Source organism: Trachypithecus francoisi, unplaced genomic scaffold (genome assembly GCF_009764315.1).
Source record: "Trachypithecus francoisi isolate TF-2019V2 unplaced genomic scaffold, Tfra_2.0 Lachesis_group14, whole genome shotgun sequence".
NCBI classification, from domain to species: domain Eukaryota; kingdom Metazoa; phylum Chordata; class Mammalia; order Primates; family Cercopithecidae; genus Trachypithecus; species Trachypithecus francoisi.
In genome coordinates, this window is record NW_022681459.1 from 60,104,601 (window position 1) to 60,118,998 (window position 14,398).

Here is a 14,398-nt window from a genome sequence, read left to right on the forward strand (position 1 = left end):
GGCTGGAGTTATGTATAATAATTTTAAAAATTATCATTATTATTATTAATTTTTTTGTTTTTGTTTTTGTTTTTTTGTTTTTTGAGACGGAGTCTCGCTCTGTCGCCCAGGCTGGAGTGCAGTGGCCGATCTCAGCTCACTGCAAGCTCCGCCTCCCGGGTTCCCGCCATTCTCCCGCCTCAGCCTCCCGAGTAGCTGGGACTACAGGCGCCCGCCAACCTCGCCCGGCTAGTTTTTTGTATTTTTTAGTAGAGACGAGGTTTCACCATGTTCGCCAGGATGGTCTCGATCTCCTGACCTCGTGATCCGCTCGTCTCGGCCTCCCAAAGTGCTGGGATTACAGGCTTGAGCCACCGCGCCCGGCCTATTATTAATTTTTGAGACGGAGCCTTGCTCTGTCACCAAGCTGGAGTGCACTGGTGCCATCTTGGCCCACTACAACCTCTGACTCCCTGGTTCAAGCAATTCTCCTGCCTCAGCCTCCGAGTAGCTAAGATTACAGGCACAAACCACCACACCCAGCTAATTTTTGCTTTTTTGTTGTTTTGTTTTGTTTTGAGATGGAGTCTCACTCTGCGGCCAGGCTGGAGGGCAGTGGCGCGGTCTTGGCTTACTGCAACCTCCACCTCCTGGGTTCAAGCGATTCTCCTGCCTCAGCCTCCCAAGTAGCTGGGATTACAGGCATGTGCCACCATGCCCAGCTATTTTTGTATTTTTAGTAGAGATGGGGTTTCACCATGTTGGCCAGGCTGGTCTTGAACTCCTGACCTCGTGATCTGCCCACCTGGGCCTCCCAAAGTGCTGGGATTACAGGCGTGAGCCACCGCACCCAGTTAATTTTTGTATTTTTAGTAGACACAGGGTTTCACCATGTTGGCCAGGATGGTCTCAGTCTCCTGACCTTGTGATCTGCCTGCCTCAGCCTCCCAAAGTGCTGGAATTACAGGTGTGAGCCACCGCGCCCAGCCTATTATTATTATTTTTGAGATGGAGTTTCGCTCTTGTTGCCCAGGCTGGAGTGCAATGGTGCAATCTCAGCTCACCGCAACCTCTGCCTCCCGAGTTCAAGCAATTCTCCTGCCACAGCCTCCTGAGTAGCTGGGATTACAGGCATGTACCACCACGTCTGGCTAATTTTGTATTTTTAGTAGTACTGATGGGGTTTCTCCATGCTGGTCAGGCTGGTCTCAGACTCCTGATGTCAGGTGATCCGCCTGCCTCAGCCTCCCAAAATGCTAGGATTACAGGCGTGAACCACCGTGCCCAGCCTGCTCAGCTAATTTTAAATTTTTTTTGTAGAGTTGAGGTCTCACTATATTGCCTAGGCTGGCCTCAAACTCCCAGACTCAAGTGATTCACCCGCCTCAGTCTCCCAAAATGCTGGGTTACAGGCGTGAGCCACGGCGTTCAGCTTGCTTTATTTTCTTGTCATAGTGCCTACTACTACTTGATTTTCAGGAAGTCCTCTCCACATCCCATGCCATGAGGAATCAAAGCCCTATCTGTGCTGAGGGCAGGGGTTCTATGGGGCCATTTACTTCCTGATCTTTCCGAGCAAGACATAGTTAGTTTAGTCTGCAGTTTGAAGGATTTAGGCTAGACAGGGTCTCTGGTCTCCCAGATACTACAACAATGAGCACACTGTCATCATTGTCTATCCCACCCTCATCACACTAAGTTTAATCAGTAATGTCTGATCCAACTGTCTTCCCAGGGCGGGGCATTGGGTCTGGGCGTAGGAAATGATGAATAAATGACTGCTGAGAATGAATGGATGAATGTAATCCATCTATTCACTCAACAAATATTTATTAACTATGACATACCAGGCACTTTTAGAGTGCTGGACATACAAAGTGACAAAGTCTCTAACCGCTTGTTTCTTACGTTTTAGATGGAGAGACAATTAACAAGTTACTATGTAACTGTTGGGAGAACCAGTTCACAGTGGGCCCTGGGCGTCCCTGCATGTTCTTTCTGGGTATGCCAAGAAAGCAAGACCCTGACAGCTCTGTACCCAGGCTGCGTTTGCAGCAAGGAACCTTGAAAGATGAGCTCAAGTCTCCCACCTGACAAAGAACAGCATGCTTACCACTCACTATAAAAGCAGTCAATTGGCAGGGCCTGCTGATGTGCACCGGTAGTTCCAGCTATTCAGGAGGCTGAAGCAGGAGGACTGCTTGAGGCCAGTAGTTTAAGAGCCGCCTGGGCAACATGGCCAGATCCGCTTGGTGGCACTTGCCTGTAGTTCCAGCTACTCAGGAGGCTAAGCCAGGAAGATTACTTGAGCCCAGGAGTTTGAAGCTGTAGTGAGCTATGATCATGTCACTATACTCCAGCCTGGGCAACAGAGTGACACTCCAACTCAGGGGGAAAAAAAAGGCCAGGCACGGTGGCTCACGTCTGTAATCTCAGCACTTCAGGAGGCCAAGGCGGGCGGATCACTTGAGGCCAGGAGTTTGAGACTAGCCTAGGCAAGCTGGAGAAATCCCATCTTTACTAAAAATACAAAAATAAGTCAGGCGTGGTGACGCACGCCCGTAATCCCAGCTCCTCTGGAGGCTGAGGCAGGAGAATCGCTTAAACCCGGGAGGCAGAGGTTGCAGTGAACCGAGATCGCGCATATTGCACTCCTGCCTGGGCCACAGAGCGAGACTCCATCTCAAAAAAAAAAAAAAAGTACTGTGTATGAACATGAATGAACGAAAGTGCATAAAGCAATCACTAAAAATCTGCTTACTGTGGAGCATGGAACAAAAGGCCTGTCCATCACGTGTTCCATGGGTGGTGCTGGAACGCCCCTCAGAAAAGGAGATAAAGGTTCGGTTCCTTTAAGAGGCCCAGTCCCGTCCCGCGAAGCCCCGCCTATAAGGAGGCACTTGCCACCAGGCCGCGCTCTTGAGGCGGGACTCAGTGCGGTTTGAAAGATCGGCGCGCACCGCAGGAGCGGCGGTCGGCCTTGAGGCTGTGATGTCGGTGTTGAGGCCGCTGGACAAGCTACCCGGCCTGAACACGGCCACCATCTTGGTAGGTGCCGGCGGCCCCGCTTCCCCCGCCGGCCTTTACCTCCTGGGCTGCGCTTCAGCCACTAGGTCAACTGAGCTCCCTAAGGCGCCGAGCCAGCGAGCGCTACCGTAGCGGGACGGGGAAAAGGCGGAGAGCCACGTTCTGAACCAATCGGAGTAGCCGCTCTCTAAGGTTGAGAGACGCACCCACCAATAGGTGCTCGGCGGGCCCTTTCCCATCTTCTGATTAGCAGGTTCCCGCGCCTGGATTTGGTTTTTCCGCGTCTGGGGGTCTGGCTTCCTGGAGAGGCCGGCGGTCGAAACGAGGATCGGGTAGTAGAGAGTGCGGTGCCTACAGGCCTGCAGCGGGTCCAAACCTCAGGACCCCAGCCCGTGCCGCCTCGCGGGCTCCACTTCTCGGGAAATGTCCTCCGAGCCGCCTGCTGGCGCCGGCCCGATCTCCCCGGGAGTGGGTCGAAGGGCCAGGCCCTCCCCAGGGGGTGCTGTGCCTAGGTCTCGAAGGTCCGCTCTCTCTCCCTGCGCAGCTGGTAGGCACGGAGGATGCTCTTCTGCAGCAGCTGGCGGACTCGATGCTCAAGGAGGACTGCGCCTCCGAGCTGAAGGTGTAAGTAGCCGCGGCTGTGGCCTGGGCCCACGTGTCTCTCCAGAGGGATTCAGTCCTAGCTGCTAAACCCGGAAGCCCAGCGCCCCCTCCTCTGAGGGTGGTCCTTCTCCCAGCATGCAGCGTAGCTGGCTAGTCCCATGCCGTCTTATATCCCAATCTCCCCTTGCCGAGGTGGTGACTAAACAGAGGCCCTTTCTGGCAGAGGGAATCAGACAGGAGTAATCTGAATAGGACCAGCCCTGCCCTGCCTCTGTGCTGGCCCAAGGAGTTGTGGCCGCAAGAGCCTCGGGTGGCTAGGATAAGGTGGGGAACCCTTGACGGCCTCTTTCCCCGTGAAGGGCAGCATTTAAACGGTCGCTGTGAAGGCGGTAGGGTTATCTTGAGTCCTGCAATTTCCTGTTTTTCAGCCACTTGGCAAAGTCCCTCCCTTTGCCCTCCAGTGTGAATCGGCCCCGAATTGACCTGATCGTGTTTGTGGTTAATCTTCACAGCAAATACAGGTGAGAGCCAGAGGAAGGGGCAGGCAGGGCTTAGGCAGGCCTGGCTCAGAACTGTGCTGGGACAGTGACCTAACTTGTGATGGAAGTGGTGAGGATGGGAGAGGCTGTCTGAGGTCAATCCTATAGGGTGAGGAAAGAGGAGGCAGTGGCCAGTGCACAATGTTTAAAAGACACAACGGCCAGGCACAGTGGCTCACACCTGTAATCTCAGCACTTTGGGAGGCCGAGGTGGGCAGATTGCCTGAGACCAGCCAGGGCAACACGGTGAAACCCTGTCTCTACTAAAATGCAAAACATTAGCCGGGCGTGGTGGCTTGCGCCTGTAGTCTCAGCTACTCGGGAGGCTAAGGCAGAATTGCTTGAACCCAGGAGGTGGAGGTTGCAGTGAGCCGAGATCGGGCCACTGCACTCCAGCCTGGGCAACAGAGTGAGACTCTGTCTCAAAAAAAAAAAAAAAAATTAAAGTCCACCTATAATAAAGAATGAAAGCGTAACCTTTGCGGCAACCTGGATGCAGCTGGAGGCCATTATGCTAAGTGAATTAACACAGGAGCAGAAAATCAAGTACTGCATGTTCTCACTTGTAAGTGGGGGCTAAACATGGGGTCCTCATGGACACAAAGATGGCAACAATAGACACTGGGGACGACTAGAGCAGGGAAGGAGGAAGGGGGCAACGATTGAAAAACTATTAGGTCCTATGCTCAGTACCTGGGTGATGGGATCAGTTGTACCCCAAGCCTCAGTATCACATGGTATACCCATGTAATAAACCTGTACGTGTACCCCCTGAATCTAAAATAAAAATTGAAATTATTTTTAAAAAACATTAAAGGACATAATGGGGCGTGGTGGCTCATGCCACTTTGGGAGGCCAAGACCGGTGGATCACTTGAGGTCAGGAGTTTGAGACTAGCCTGGCCAACATGGCAAACCCTGTCTCTACTAAAAATACAAAAATTAGCCGAGCATGGTGGCATGCACCTGTAATCCCAGCTACTCAGGAGGCTGAGGCAGGGGAATCACTTGAACCCAGGAGGCGGAGCTTGCAGTGAGCCAAGATCGCACTACTGCATTCCAGCCTTGGTGACAGTGAAACTCCATCTCAAAAAAAAAGGACAAAGTATTTCTCCAGAGAATGTCACCCTCTTGTCATTCTCTGGCCTCTAGGATCAGAGAAGCAAGGGCTTCTGCTTTCTCTGTTGTAAAGTTTTGTTCTCTGGTGTGTTTTCTCACCCTGGCCTGGCCACCCCAGCCTCCAGAACACCGAGGAGTCCCTGCGCCATGTGGATGCCAGCTTCTTCTTGGGGAAGGTGTGTTTCCTCGCCACAGGTGGTAAGTACATCCTTCGCCTGTTACTGCCCACCCCCAGCCAAGGGAAAGCTGGGACGGGGGTAGACTTCTTGCTGAGGCACCCTGGGTGATGGAAAGAACATGGATTTTACACACACTGGGGCCTATCGGAGGATGGAGGGCAGGAGAAAGGAGAAGATCAGGAAAAATAACTCATGAGTACTAGGCTTAATACCTGGGTGACACTCTGTACAACAAACCCGAAGACACAAGTTTACCTACGTAACAAATCTGCACATGTACCCCTGAACTTCAAAGTTAAATTTAAAAACCGAAAGAACACATATACACACACTTTGGAATCTGACCTGTTGCCAGCCTTTCTAGGAGTGAATGTGAGCAGATAACGCTGCTGTTGCTTGGAGTTGCCTAGTGGTTGCCTGTGGCTTTCAGTAAAATCCAAACTCTAAAGACACAAAGCACTTTGCAATTTGGCGTCTGCCTTCTGGGCTGGTCTCATCTCCAGTTACTCTCCTTCTCTGGGTCAGCTGCTGTTCCTGAGACTTTGTAATATTAACAGTGAAAATAATAATGGCTCACCTCTTTTGAGCTCTCACTGTGAGGCAGACACTGTAATTGCTTTGTTTTCATATTAATGTTTGAGGTAGGTATTATTACCTCCGTTTTAGAGTCATGAGGTTAAGTTGCCCAGGGCACCTAGATAAAAAGTGGTAGAGCCGAGGTTCACACCTAGGTAAGTCCTGTTGCAGGGCCCGTCCTTTTTTTTTTTGAGTTGGAGTCTTGCTCAGCCGCCCAGGCTGGAGTGCTGTGGCATGATCTCAGCTCAGTGCAACCACCGTCTCCAGGGTTCAAGCGATTCTCCCATCTTAGCCTCCCGAGTAGCTGGGATTACAGGCACCTGCCATCATGCCCAGCTAATTTTTGTATTTTAGTAGAGATGGAGTTTCTCCGTGTTGGCCAGGCTAGTCTTGAACTCCTGACCTCAGGTATCCGCCCGCCTCGGCCTCCCAAAGTGGTGGGATTACAGGCGTGAGCCACCGCACCTGGCCGGCCCATCTCTTTTTGTTTACTCTAGGCTTCTCTCAAATACGTTTCCTCTTCTTTATCTTGCTAACCCCTACAAATACCTCAAAACTCAGCCCCGGTGTCACTGCGGCATGCATGGGGTGTCTGACCTGTCTGTCCTTCCAGCTGAACCGTTAGCTCCTTGAGCAGAGTGCCTGGCACGGCACAGATAATTCTCAAGAAGCATTGGTGAGCAAATGCAGGCCAAGCAATTTCTAGATGTCAACTCACTGATTCTAGAGTGACTCAGTGGGGTAGGAGCTATTATTATCTTCATTGTCTAATTTGATATTCTTGACTACCTAGAATAGAAAGTAGAATAGGACTGTCACCCTCACAACTAGAAAGAAACTGAGCCAAAGAGTGGGGAAGTGAGTGACTCTGCCCAGCACTTCCTGAATTCCAGCCAGCAAGGTAGAGATTGCAGCTATAGCACTCATGACTTCTTTCCAGCTGGGCGGGAGAGCCACTGCAGCATTCACCGGCACACCGTGGTGAAGCTGGCCCACACCTACCAAAGCCCCCTGCTCTACTGTGACCTGGAGGTGAGCATGCTGATCACAGAGACCAACACTACACTCGGGTGCAGGGAAAGGGTGGTCAGCACACAGTGGGCACATCGGGAATGGTTATCGAAGGACTCAGTATCCGAGCGAGGCAGCTTCTGAAGTGGAGGGAGACACAGGATCCTGGTTTGAGTCCTGGCGTTTCTGCTCACTGGCTGTGACCTGGGCAGGTCACCCTGAGCCTTGGAGTACACAGGTGTGAAGCGGGAGTGCATCTTATATGCCAGGCTCTAGCACGTGCTGCCCTGCTTTTCCTTTTGCTGAGCTTCTGCATGCTTAGTTATAACTAAGTCTTATGTGTATGTATTTGTGAGTCTACTCTCCTTCTGGGGTGTAAATGATGGAGGCCAGGCGTATGTCCGTCTCATGAACTGGTGCATCCTTGTGTCCCCTGGGAGTCAGAATGCCTGATTTGCCCTTAACTCTCTGTATTTCAGACCTTGTCTAGTCCCATCCCAAGCCAGGGTACCCAGTAGGCGGTAGGGGTGTTTGTTGGATGGGCGGGTAGATGGTTGGATGGATATGTAGGGTGTTCTGCCCCGACTGGATTCTGCTGGTGTTTCCCACAAGGTGAAACTAATCATGAGGGGTAGGAAAGTAGCCTTTTTGTTGTTGTTGTTGTTGTTTTAGATAAGATCTTGCTCTGTTGCCCAGGCTGGAGTGCAGTGGTGTGATCATGGCTCACTGCAGACTCGAGCTCCTGGGCTAAAGTGAACCTCCCACCTCAGCCTACTGAGTAAGTAGGACTACAAGCGTGCACCACCGCGCCTAGCTAAGTATTTATTTATTTATTTATTTACTTTTTAATGTAGAGATGAGGTCTTGCTGTGTTCCCCACACTGGTCTTGAACTCTTGGCCTCAAGCGACCCTCCCACTTTAGCCTCCCAAAGTGCTGGGATTACAGGCATGAGCCACCGTGCCTGGCCTTTAACCCCTTTTTATGCAGGATAAATCCTGATGACTTTTTGCTACAGAGGCCTCAGCAGGAGTTGATGTGCTCCCCCCGAGGGGTCTACTGAGGGGCCCCAGGGCCCACACTGCCACACCCACGCGCCAGGCCTGCTCCATTCCTTTGGAAACCTATTCATTGGTTTTGAGATACATTTTGAAGAGTTGTGTTTCTGCTTTGTTCTGGGTCTTGTGCCTGTTACCAAAAGCAAAGTGATGAAATGCAGGGAGAACCGAGTGAGCACACGATCTGTCACCACCAATCCGTCGCCACCATCTAGACCGGGGTCCCTTATCCTGGTTTCGGCACTCCTCTGGTCTAAGGGCAGAATTCAGAGGATAGCAGTCTGTGGCTGTCGCCAGTAGAAATGGGGATGTTTTCATATCACATTAGGATTGGGCAGGTGGCAGCAGCCGTTAGGCCTGCCCCTCGGTCAATGCATCGATCACGATACACATTTGACTCTTTCATGCATTTGTTTTCCTATTTGATGACTACTTTTCGAGCACCTGACCAGACCAGCACTCTGATCTCATAGATGGGACCCTGAGGCCTGGGCACACCTGAAGTGCCTTGCCCTGCCAGGCTTTCCTCCCAGAGAGATGAGGCGACTTGCTCAGGGTCACACAGCTCATGAGTGAGGGGTAGAGCCAGCTGTTCTCCTTTCCTAGCCTCCTGACCATGTGACCTTGATTAGGTCACTTTGCCTGCCACAGAGCATTAGTTTTCTCATCTCTAAAGGGGAATCACGATCTTTGCTCCATAGTTCAGGTGCTAGTGGGGGACAGTGGTGCCTGCTCACCTTGTGCCGAGTGGTGCAATTCTGTCTGTGGCCATGAGGTGGCGGGCCAGACCAGGACCTGGGTTCTTTCATGGCCTGGGCAGGAAGCAGGAGGCCCCAGCCTGGTTCTAGCTGCAGCAGGAGCTGCAGAAATGCCTGCTCAGAACATAGGCCTGCATCCCTCAGATGGAGCATCCAGGGTTTGAACAGGCCTCCCTCTTCATGCTGGTGTTGTCCTCTTCAGAACACTCTTTTGAATAATTGAGTTTGAACCCCACCATGTATCTTGAGGCCTTTGCGTGGCAGGAATTACCGGCCCCGTTTCATTGGTGAGGAAATACAGGAAGGTGTGTGATTGGCCCAGTGAGATAATTGCCTAGGTCTGCTGGTAGGGCTCTGTGCTGGGCCCTGGGAACACAAATGACTCAGATATTGGCCCTCTCCTCTCAGAATCTCATGAAATAAGCAGACATGTAACACACGCAACAGCAGAAGGATTTGCCGAGCTTTGGGAGCCTGGCGGTAGAATTAGGTCATTTCTTCCTGGATGTCATGGGCAAAGTCATGACTGTGGTCAGACCTGGGCATTTAGGTCACGTCTCTGGAGTGATGTGGATTGGAGGAAGCCTGGCCAGAGGCAGGAGGCTGGGTCGAGGCTGCTGCAGGAGGCAGGTTGTGGACCCTGAGCCTCAGCAGCCTGGAGATAGATTTTGGGAACAAAGGCCACCAAACTTAGAGTGAGAGGATTTATTAACACTTCCTGAGTTTCTGTGGTGCCAAGCACTGTTCTAGGCTCCAGGGACACAGCACGGAACAAAACAGTCAAAAACCCCACCTTCCTGCTGGGCGCTATAGCTCACGCCTCTAATCCCAGGGAGGCCGACGTGGGAGGATCACCTGAGGTCAGGAGTTTCAGACCAGCCTGGCCAACATGGTGAAACCCCGTCTTTACTAAAAATACAAAAATTAGCTGGGCATGGTGGCACGCGCCTGTAATCCCAGCTACCCAGGGGACTGAGGCACAAGAATCACTTGAACCTGGGAGGCAGAGGTTGCAGGGAGCCAAGATGGTGCCACTGCACTGGGTGACAAAGCGAGACTCTGTCTCAAAACAAAACAAAAAAAGCCCCAGCTTTGTTCTAGTCAAGGAAACAAACAGGGTAAATGATGTGCTGGAAAGTGGAGGCGTGGCGTGTCAGGTGGTGGTAAACAGGCAAGAGTTAGGCAGGGTGACCAGGGAACGCCCCTGCAAACAGGACTTTTAAATAAATAAAGATCTGAAGGAAGTAAGCGGGCAGGCCATGGAGATAACCTCGTGGCAGGAAGAACAGCAAGTGCATGGGTCGAGTGTGGGACTTGCCTGGTGTGCTCAAGGTCTGGCAGGGAGGCCTGGGTGGCTGCAGCACAACAGCAAAGGACGGGTTGGGGTGTAGAAATCAGGAATGGTGGGGTTGGATCAGTGGAGCCTGGTGGGGAGCTGCTGGAGGGCTCAGAGCCAGGGAGGGATGTGGCCTGACTTGGGTTTTAAATGGACCCCTTTGGCTGCTGGGAGGAGAGTGGGCTGAAGGGAAACTAGTGCAGAAATAGACAGGTCTGGAGGCTTTTTTTTTTTTTTTTTGAGACAGACTTTCGCTCTGTCACCCAGGTTGGAGTACGATGGTGCGATCTTGGCTCACTGCAACCTCCGCTTCTGGGGTTCAAGTGATTCTTCTGTCTCAGCCTCTCGCGTAGCTGGGATTACAGGCGCCTGCCACCATGCCCGGCTAATTTTTGTATTTTTAGTAGAGATGGGATTTCACCATATTGGCCAGGCTGGTCTCAAACTCCTCACCTCGTGATCCACCCGCCTCAGCCTCCCAAAGTGCTGGGATTACAGGCGAGGGAGATGCTGGGCAAAGGCGAGGGAGCCGCCTGTGTGGGAGCGGAACCCTGGGTGAGTGTGGGGGCCTGGGAGCCAGGCAGAAAAAGCGTTTCAAGGAGGGAGTAAACAGCTGTGGTGGACTCTGTCAATAGCGCCAGTGCGGTGAGGACTGAGAAGCTGCCACTGGGTCTCATACCAAGGAGGTCATGGTAGCAAGCGGTGGGAGTAAGAGCAGGGAAGTTGAGGGTGCCCTGGTCTCTACTTTGGGTGGGTGGTGACACCCCAACCTGCCCCCAGCTAGAGAGGAAACAGAAGGTGAGATGCTTCTGAGGCCACATGTCGGCCAGAGGAAGACACTGGCCAGCATCGTGTTCTTCCAGCGGACATGTCTAGAGCATCTGTGCCCGGGCATGGAGCAGTCTTGTCCCTCTCTGGCCCCACAGCTCCCCCGGGCCCATTCCTTTTTGATGGCACCTTATCTGTGGTGAGGGCCACCCGTTCTCCCTCCCTTCGTCCCATCCCTGTGAGTATCTTCTGCTCCCTGGCTTGAGCCTCTGGGGCCCGAGCTGCCCGGGCATTGATTGGAGGCAGCCCTGGTTGAGAGCTCAGCTCTGGAGTTACTAGCTGGGTGATCCTAGACAGTGTGTTCTACCTAGCCAGCCTTGCTAAACCTTCATTTCCTCTTGAGCAGGAGGTCAGGCTCTGGATGTCTCCGGAGGTTGTCTGAAGGTTTGGGCAAGCTGAGGCAGTTGGAAGTTACTCTGAGGTGTGGCATGAATGAGGGCATGGCTGTGATGGGCAGTGGTGACCTGAGCTACCCCTGAGTCCCGCCCCCACCCAGCCCTGCTCTGGCAGCCCCTGCAGCTGCTCTGAGTAAGGGAGCAGGGCCAGCCACTGCATTCTGTCTCACTGCTGTTCTCTGCTCTCTCCCCAGGTGGAAGGCTTTCGGGCCACCATGGCGCAGCGCCTGGTGCGCGTGCTGCAGATCTGCGCTGGCCACGTGCCTGGAGTCTCAGCTTTGAACCTGCTGTCCCTGCTGAGAAGCTCTGAGGGCCCCTCCCTGGAGGACCTATGAGGGCGACTGGCCCCTGGGCTGCCACTCCCCATGGCTTCGTGCTGACTCCATAAACATTCTCTGTTGAGGATGTCCAGTCAGGGCTTGACAGGCCCAGGCTTACCTCCAGTGGTTGGGAAGGTTCCCTGCAGCACCTGTGCTCCAGCAGGGAGAGCTGGGCAGAATCAGCGAGGGGGCCCAGCTGGTGGGACTCCAGCCCCCTCCCACTCCCACACTCACTCTTGCAGAGCCTTGTGTCTTTAAGCAGCTGGCGTGTTACATCTCCACTTAAGATTTCCTTTGAACAAAAGGTCTGTGGCTAAAAAAAGTTTAAAAATCACTGGTCTCATTCACCACTTTATAGGTAAGGAAACTGACTCAGAACAATTAAAGAGTAGGGCAGGGTGGGCCGGGTGCAGAGGCTCATGCCTGTAATACCAACACTTTGGGAGGCCAAGGTAGGTGGATCACTTGAGGTCAGGAATTTGAGACCAGCTTGGCCAACATGGTGAAACCCCGTCTCTACAAAAATACAAAAATTAGCCGGACATGGTGGTGGGTGCCTATAGTCCCAGCTACTCAGGAGGCTGAGGCAGGAGAATCACTTGAACCCGGGAGGCGGAGGTTGCAGTGAGCTGAGATTGCGCCACTGCACTCCAGCCTGGACAACAGAATGAGACTCCACCTCAAAAAAAAAAAAAAAAAAAAAAGTGAGACCAGCCTGGCTAACATAGTGAAACCCTGTTTCTACTAAAAATACAAAAATCAGCTGGGCATGGTGACACGTACCTGTAGTCCCAGCTACTCGGGAGGCTGAAGCAGAATCACTTGAACCTGGAAGGCGGAGGTTGTGTTGAGCCGAGATCAGGCCACTGCCTGGGCAACAGAGCGAGACTCTGTCTCAAAAAAAAAAAAAACAAAAAGTCTGGGCGCGGTGGTTCACACCTGTAATCCTAGCACTTTGGGAGGCAGAGGCGGGGGCGGATCATGAGGTCAGGAGATCGAGACCATCCTGGCTAACACGGTGAAACCCTGTCTCTACTAAAAGTGCAAAAAAATTAGCCAGGCGTGGTGGCGGGCACCTGTATAGTCCTAGCTTCTTGGGAGGCTGAGACAGGAGAATGGTGTGAACCTGGGAGGCGGAGTTTGCAGTGAGCCTAGATTGTGCCACTGCACTCCAGCCTGGGCGACAGAGTGAGACTGTCTCAAAAAAAAAAAAAGGCTGGGCGCAGTAACTCACGCCTGTAATCCTAGCACTTTGGGATGCTGAGGTGGGCGGATCAGGAGGTCAGGAGATCAAGACCATCCTGGCGAACACGGTGAAACCCCATCTCTACTAAAAATACAAAAAAAAAAAAAAATTAGCCAGGCGTGGTGGCGGGCGCCTGTAGTCCCAGCTACTTGGCAGGCTAAGGCAGGAGAATGGCGGGAACCTGGGAGGCAGAGCTTGCAGTGAGCTGAGATCGTGCCACTGTACTCCAGCCTGGGCGACTGAGTGGGACTCCCATCTCAAAAAAAAAAAAGTGGGGCGGGGTAAGGGGAGCTTGAACTCAGGAAGCCGATCAGACTCCACATCCTGGCCCTGCTATCATAGAACGTGGTTGTTGCCTCTTGGAGCTTGTTTCCTCAGATGTGAAAGGAGATGTTCTGCTCACCTTGTCACATTGTGAGGATTGAATGAGATGATGGGGGACATGCCTGGGACCGTGTGACCCCCCCCATGCCTGTGTATAGGTTGCTGTGTTCATAACGTGTTAATGCCTTGCACCTTGCTAGGTAGGCACTCAGTGAACAGTAACTATTTGAAATCACATGGGAAGCCGAGGCGGACGGATTGCCTGAGCTCAGGAGTTCGTGACTAGCCTGGGCAACACGGTGAAACCCTATCTCCACTAAAATACAAAAAATTAGCCAGGCGTGGCAGCCTGTGCCTGTAGTCCCAGCTACTTAAGAGACTGGGGCGGGAAAATTGCTTGAACCCGGGAGGCAGAGGTTGCAAGTGAGCCAAGATCGCGCCACTGCACTCTAGCCCGTGCAACAGAGGGAGACTGTCTCCAAAAAAGAAATCTCACAGCAGAGTTCAAAAACTGGTGCAAATTAGGAATTATACCACTGTCAGAACTTTGCAAAAAGTAAGAGAAGCTGGCTGGAGGTCTGGTTTTGGGGTTGATGGCGAGAGATTGTGCAGTGACGCTTGCTTTCCTTCTCCCTTGGGTCTAATTGGAGATTGTAGAGGCATCAGAACTGAACTCTAGAAATCCCATAGCCAGGTCAAAGCTCCTGCCACTGCACAGAGCGGGCTTGGCACGTGGGAGCTTGTGGGTGAAGGGGATATCTGGAGGGAGAAACTTCAGGAAGAGAGCCGGGTCCTCACTCCCTTGGAACATGACGATGCCCTCCCCACATTCACCCTGTGTGTGCCAGGGAGTGCCCACCAGCCGCAGGCCTCAGGATGGACCCCAGTTGAAATCCTGGGCAGCACCGCACCAGCACCTTGGGGCCTCTGCATTTTTTTTTTTTTTTTTTGGTTGGTGGGGGTGGAGTCTCGCTCTGTCACCCAGGCTAGAGTGCAGTGGCGCGATCTCGACTCACTGCAACCTCTGCTCCCTGGTTCAAGCGATTCTCCTGCCTCAGCCTCCAGAGCAGCTGGGATTACAGGTGCCTGCCACCAAACCCG

General features: G+C 52.7%; 1 protein-coding gene across 4 annotated transcripts; it reads left to right on the forward strand.

Annotated features, from left to right (window-relative positions):
- Nucleotides 1–2,886: 2,886 nt before the first annotated feature.
- On the forward strand, nt 2,887–12,062 carry CENPM (centromere protein M). Of its 4 annotated transcripts, none has more exons than XM_033233779.1 (6): nt 2,887–3,027; nt 3,551–3,630; nt 4,038–4,130; nt 5,386–5,465; nt 6,963–7,054; nt 11,602–12,062. In XM_033233779.1, the coding sequence occupies exons 1-6, from the start codon at nt 2,971–2,973 to the stop codon at nt 11,740–11,742; spliced, it is 543 nt and encodes a 180-aa protein (XP_033089670.1). In that variant the 5' UTR covers nt 2,887–2,970; the 3' UTR covers nt 11,743–12,062. The 4 variants fall into 4 exon arrangements, with proteins under 4 accessions (XP_033089670.1, XP_033089672.1, XP_033089671.1 ...); XM_033233780.1 differs by lacking the exon at nt 2,887–3,027 and adding an exon at nt 3,204–3,222; XM_033233781.1 differs by lacking the exon at nt 6,963–7,054 and having other exon boundaries at nt 11,602–12,061.
- The last annotated feature ends 2,336 nt before the right edge of the window (nt 12,063–14,398 follow it).

What these genes read in the sequence shown, in the direction of transcription:
- CENPM (XM_033233779.1), top strand. Translation starts at nt 2,971, where the DNA reads ATGTCGGTGTTGAGGCCGCTGGACAAGCTACCCGGCCTGAACACGGCC. An exon ending in GTGTTTCCTCGCCACAGGTG is followed by an intron (nt 5,466 to 6,962) that starts GTAAGTACATCC and finishes ACTTCTTTCCAG; the next exon opens with CTGGGCGGGAGAGCCACTGC. An exon ending in TGCTCTACTGTGACCTGGAG is followed by an intron (nt 7,055 to 11,601) that starts GTGAGCATGCTG and finishes CTCTCTCCCCAG; the next exon opens with GTGGAAGGCTTTCGGGCCAC.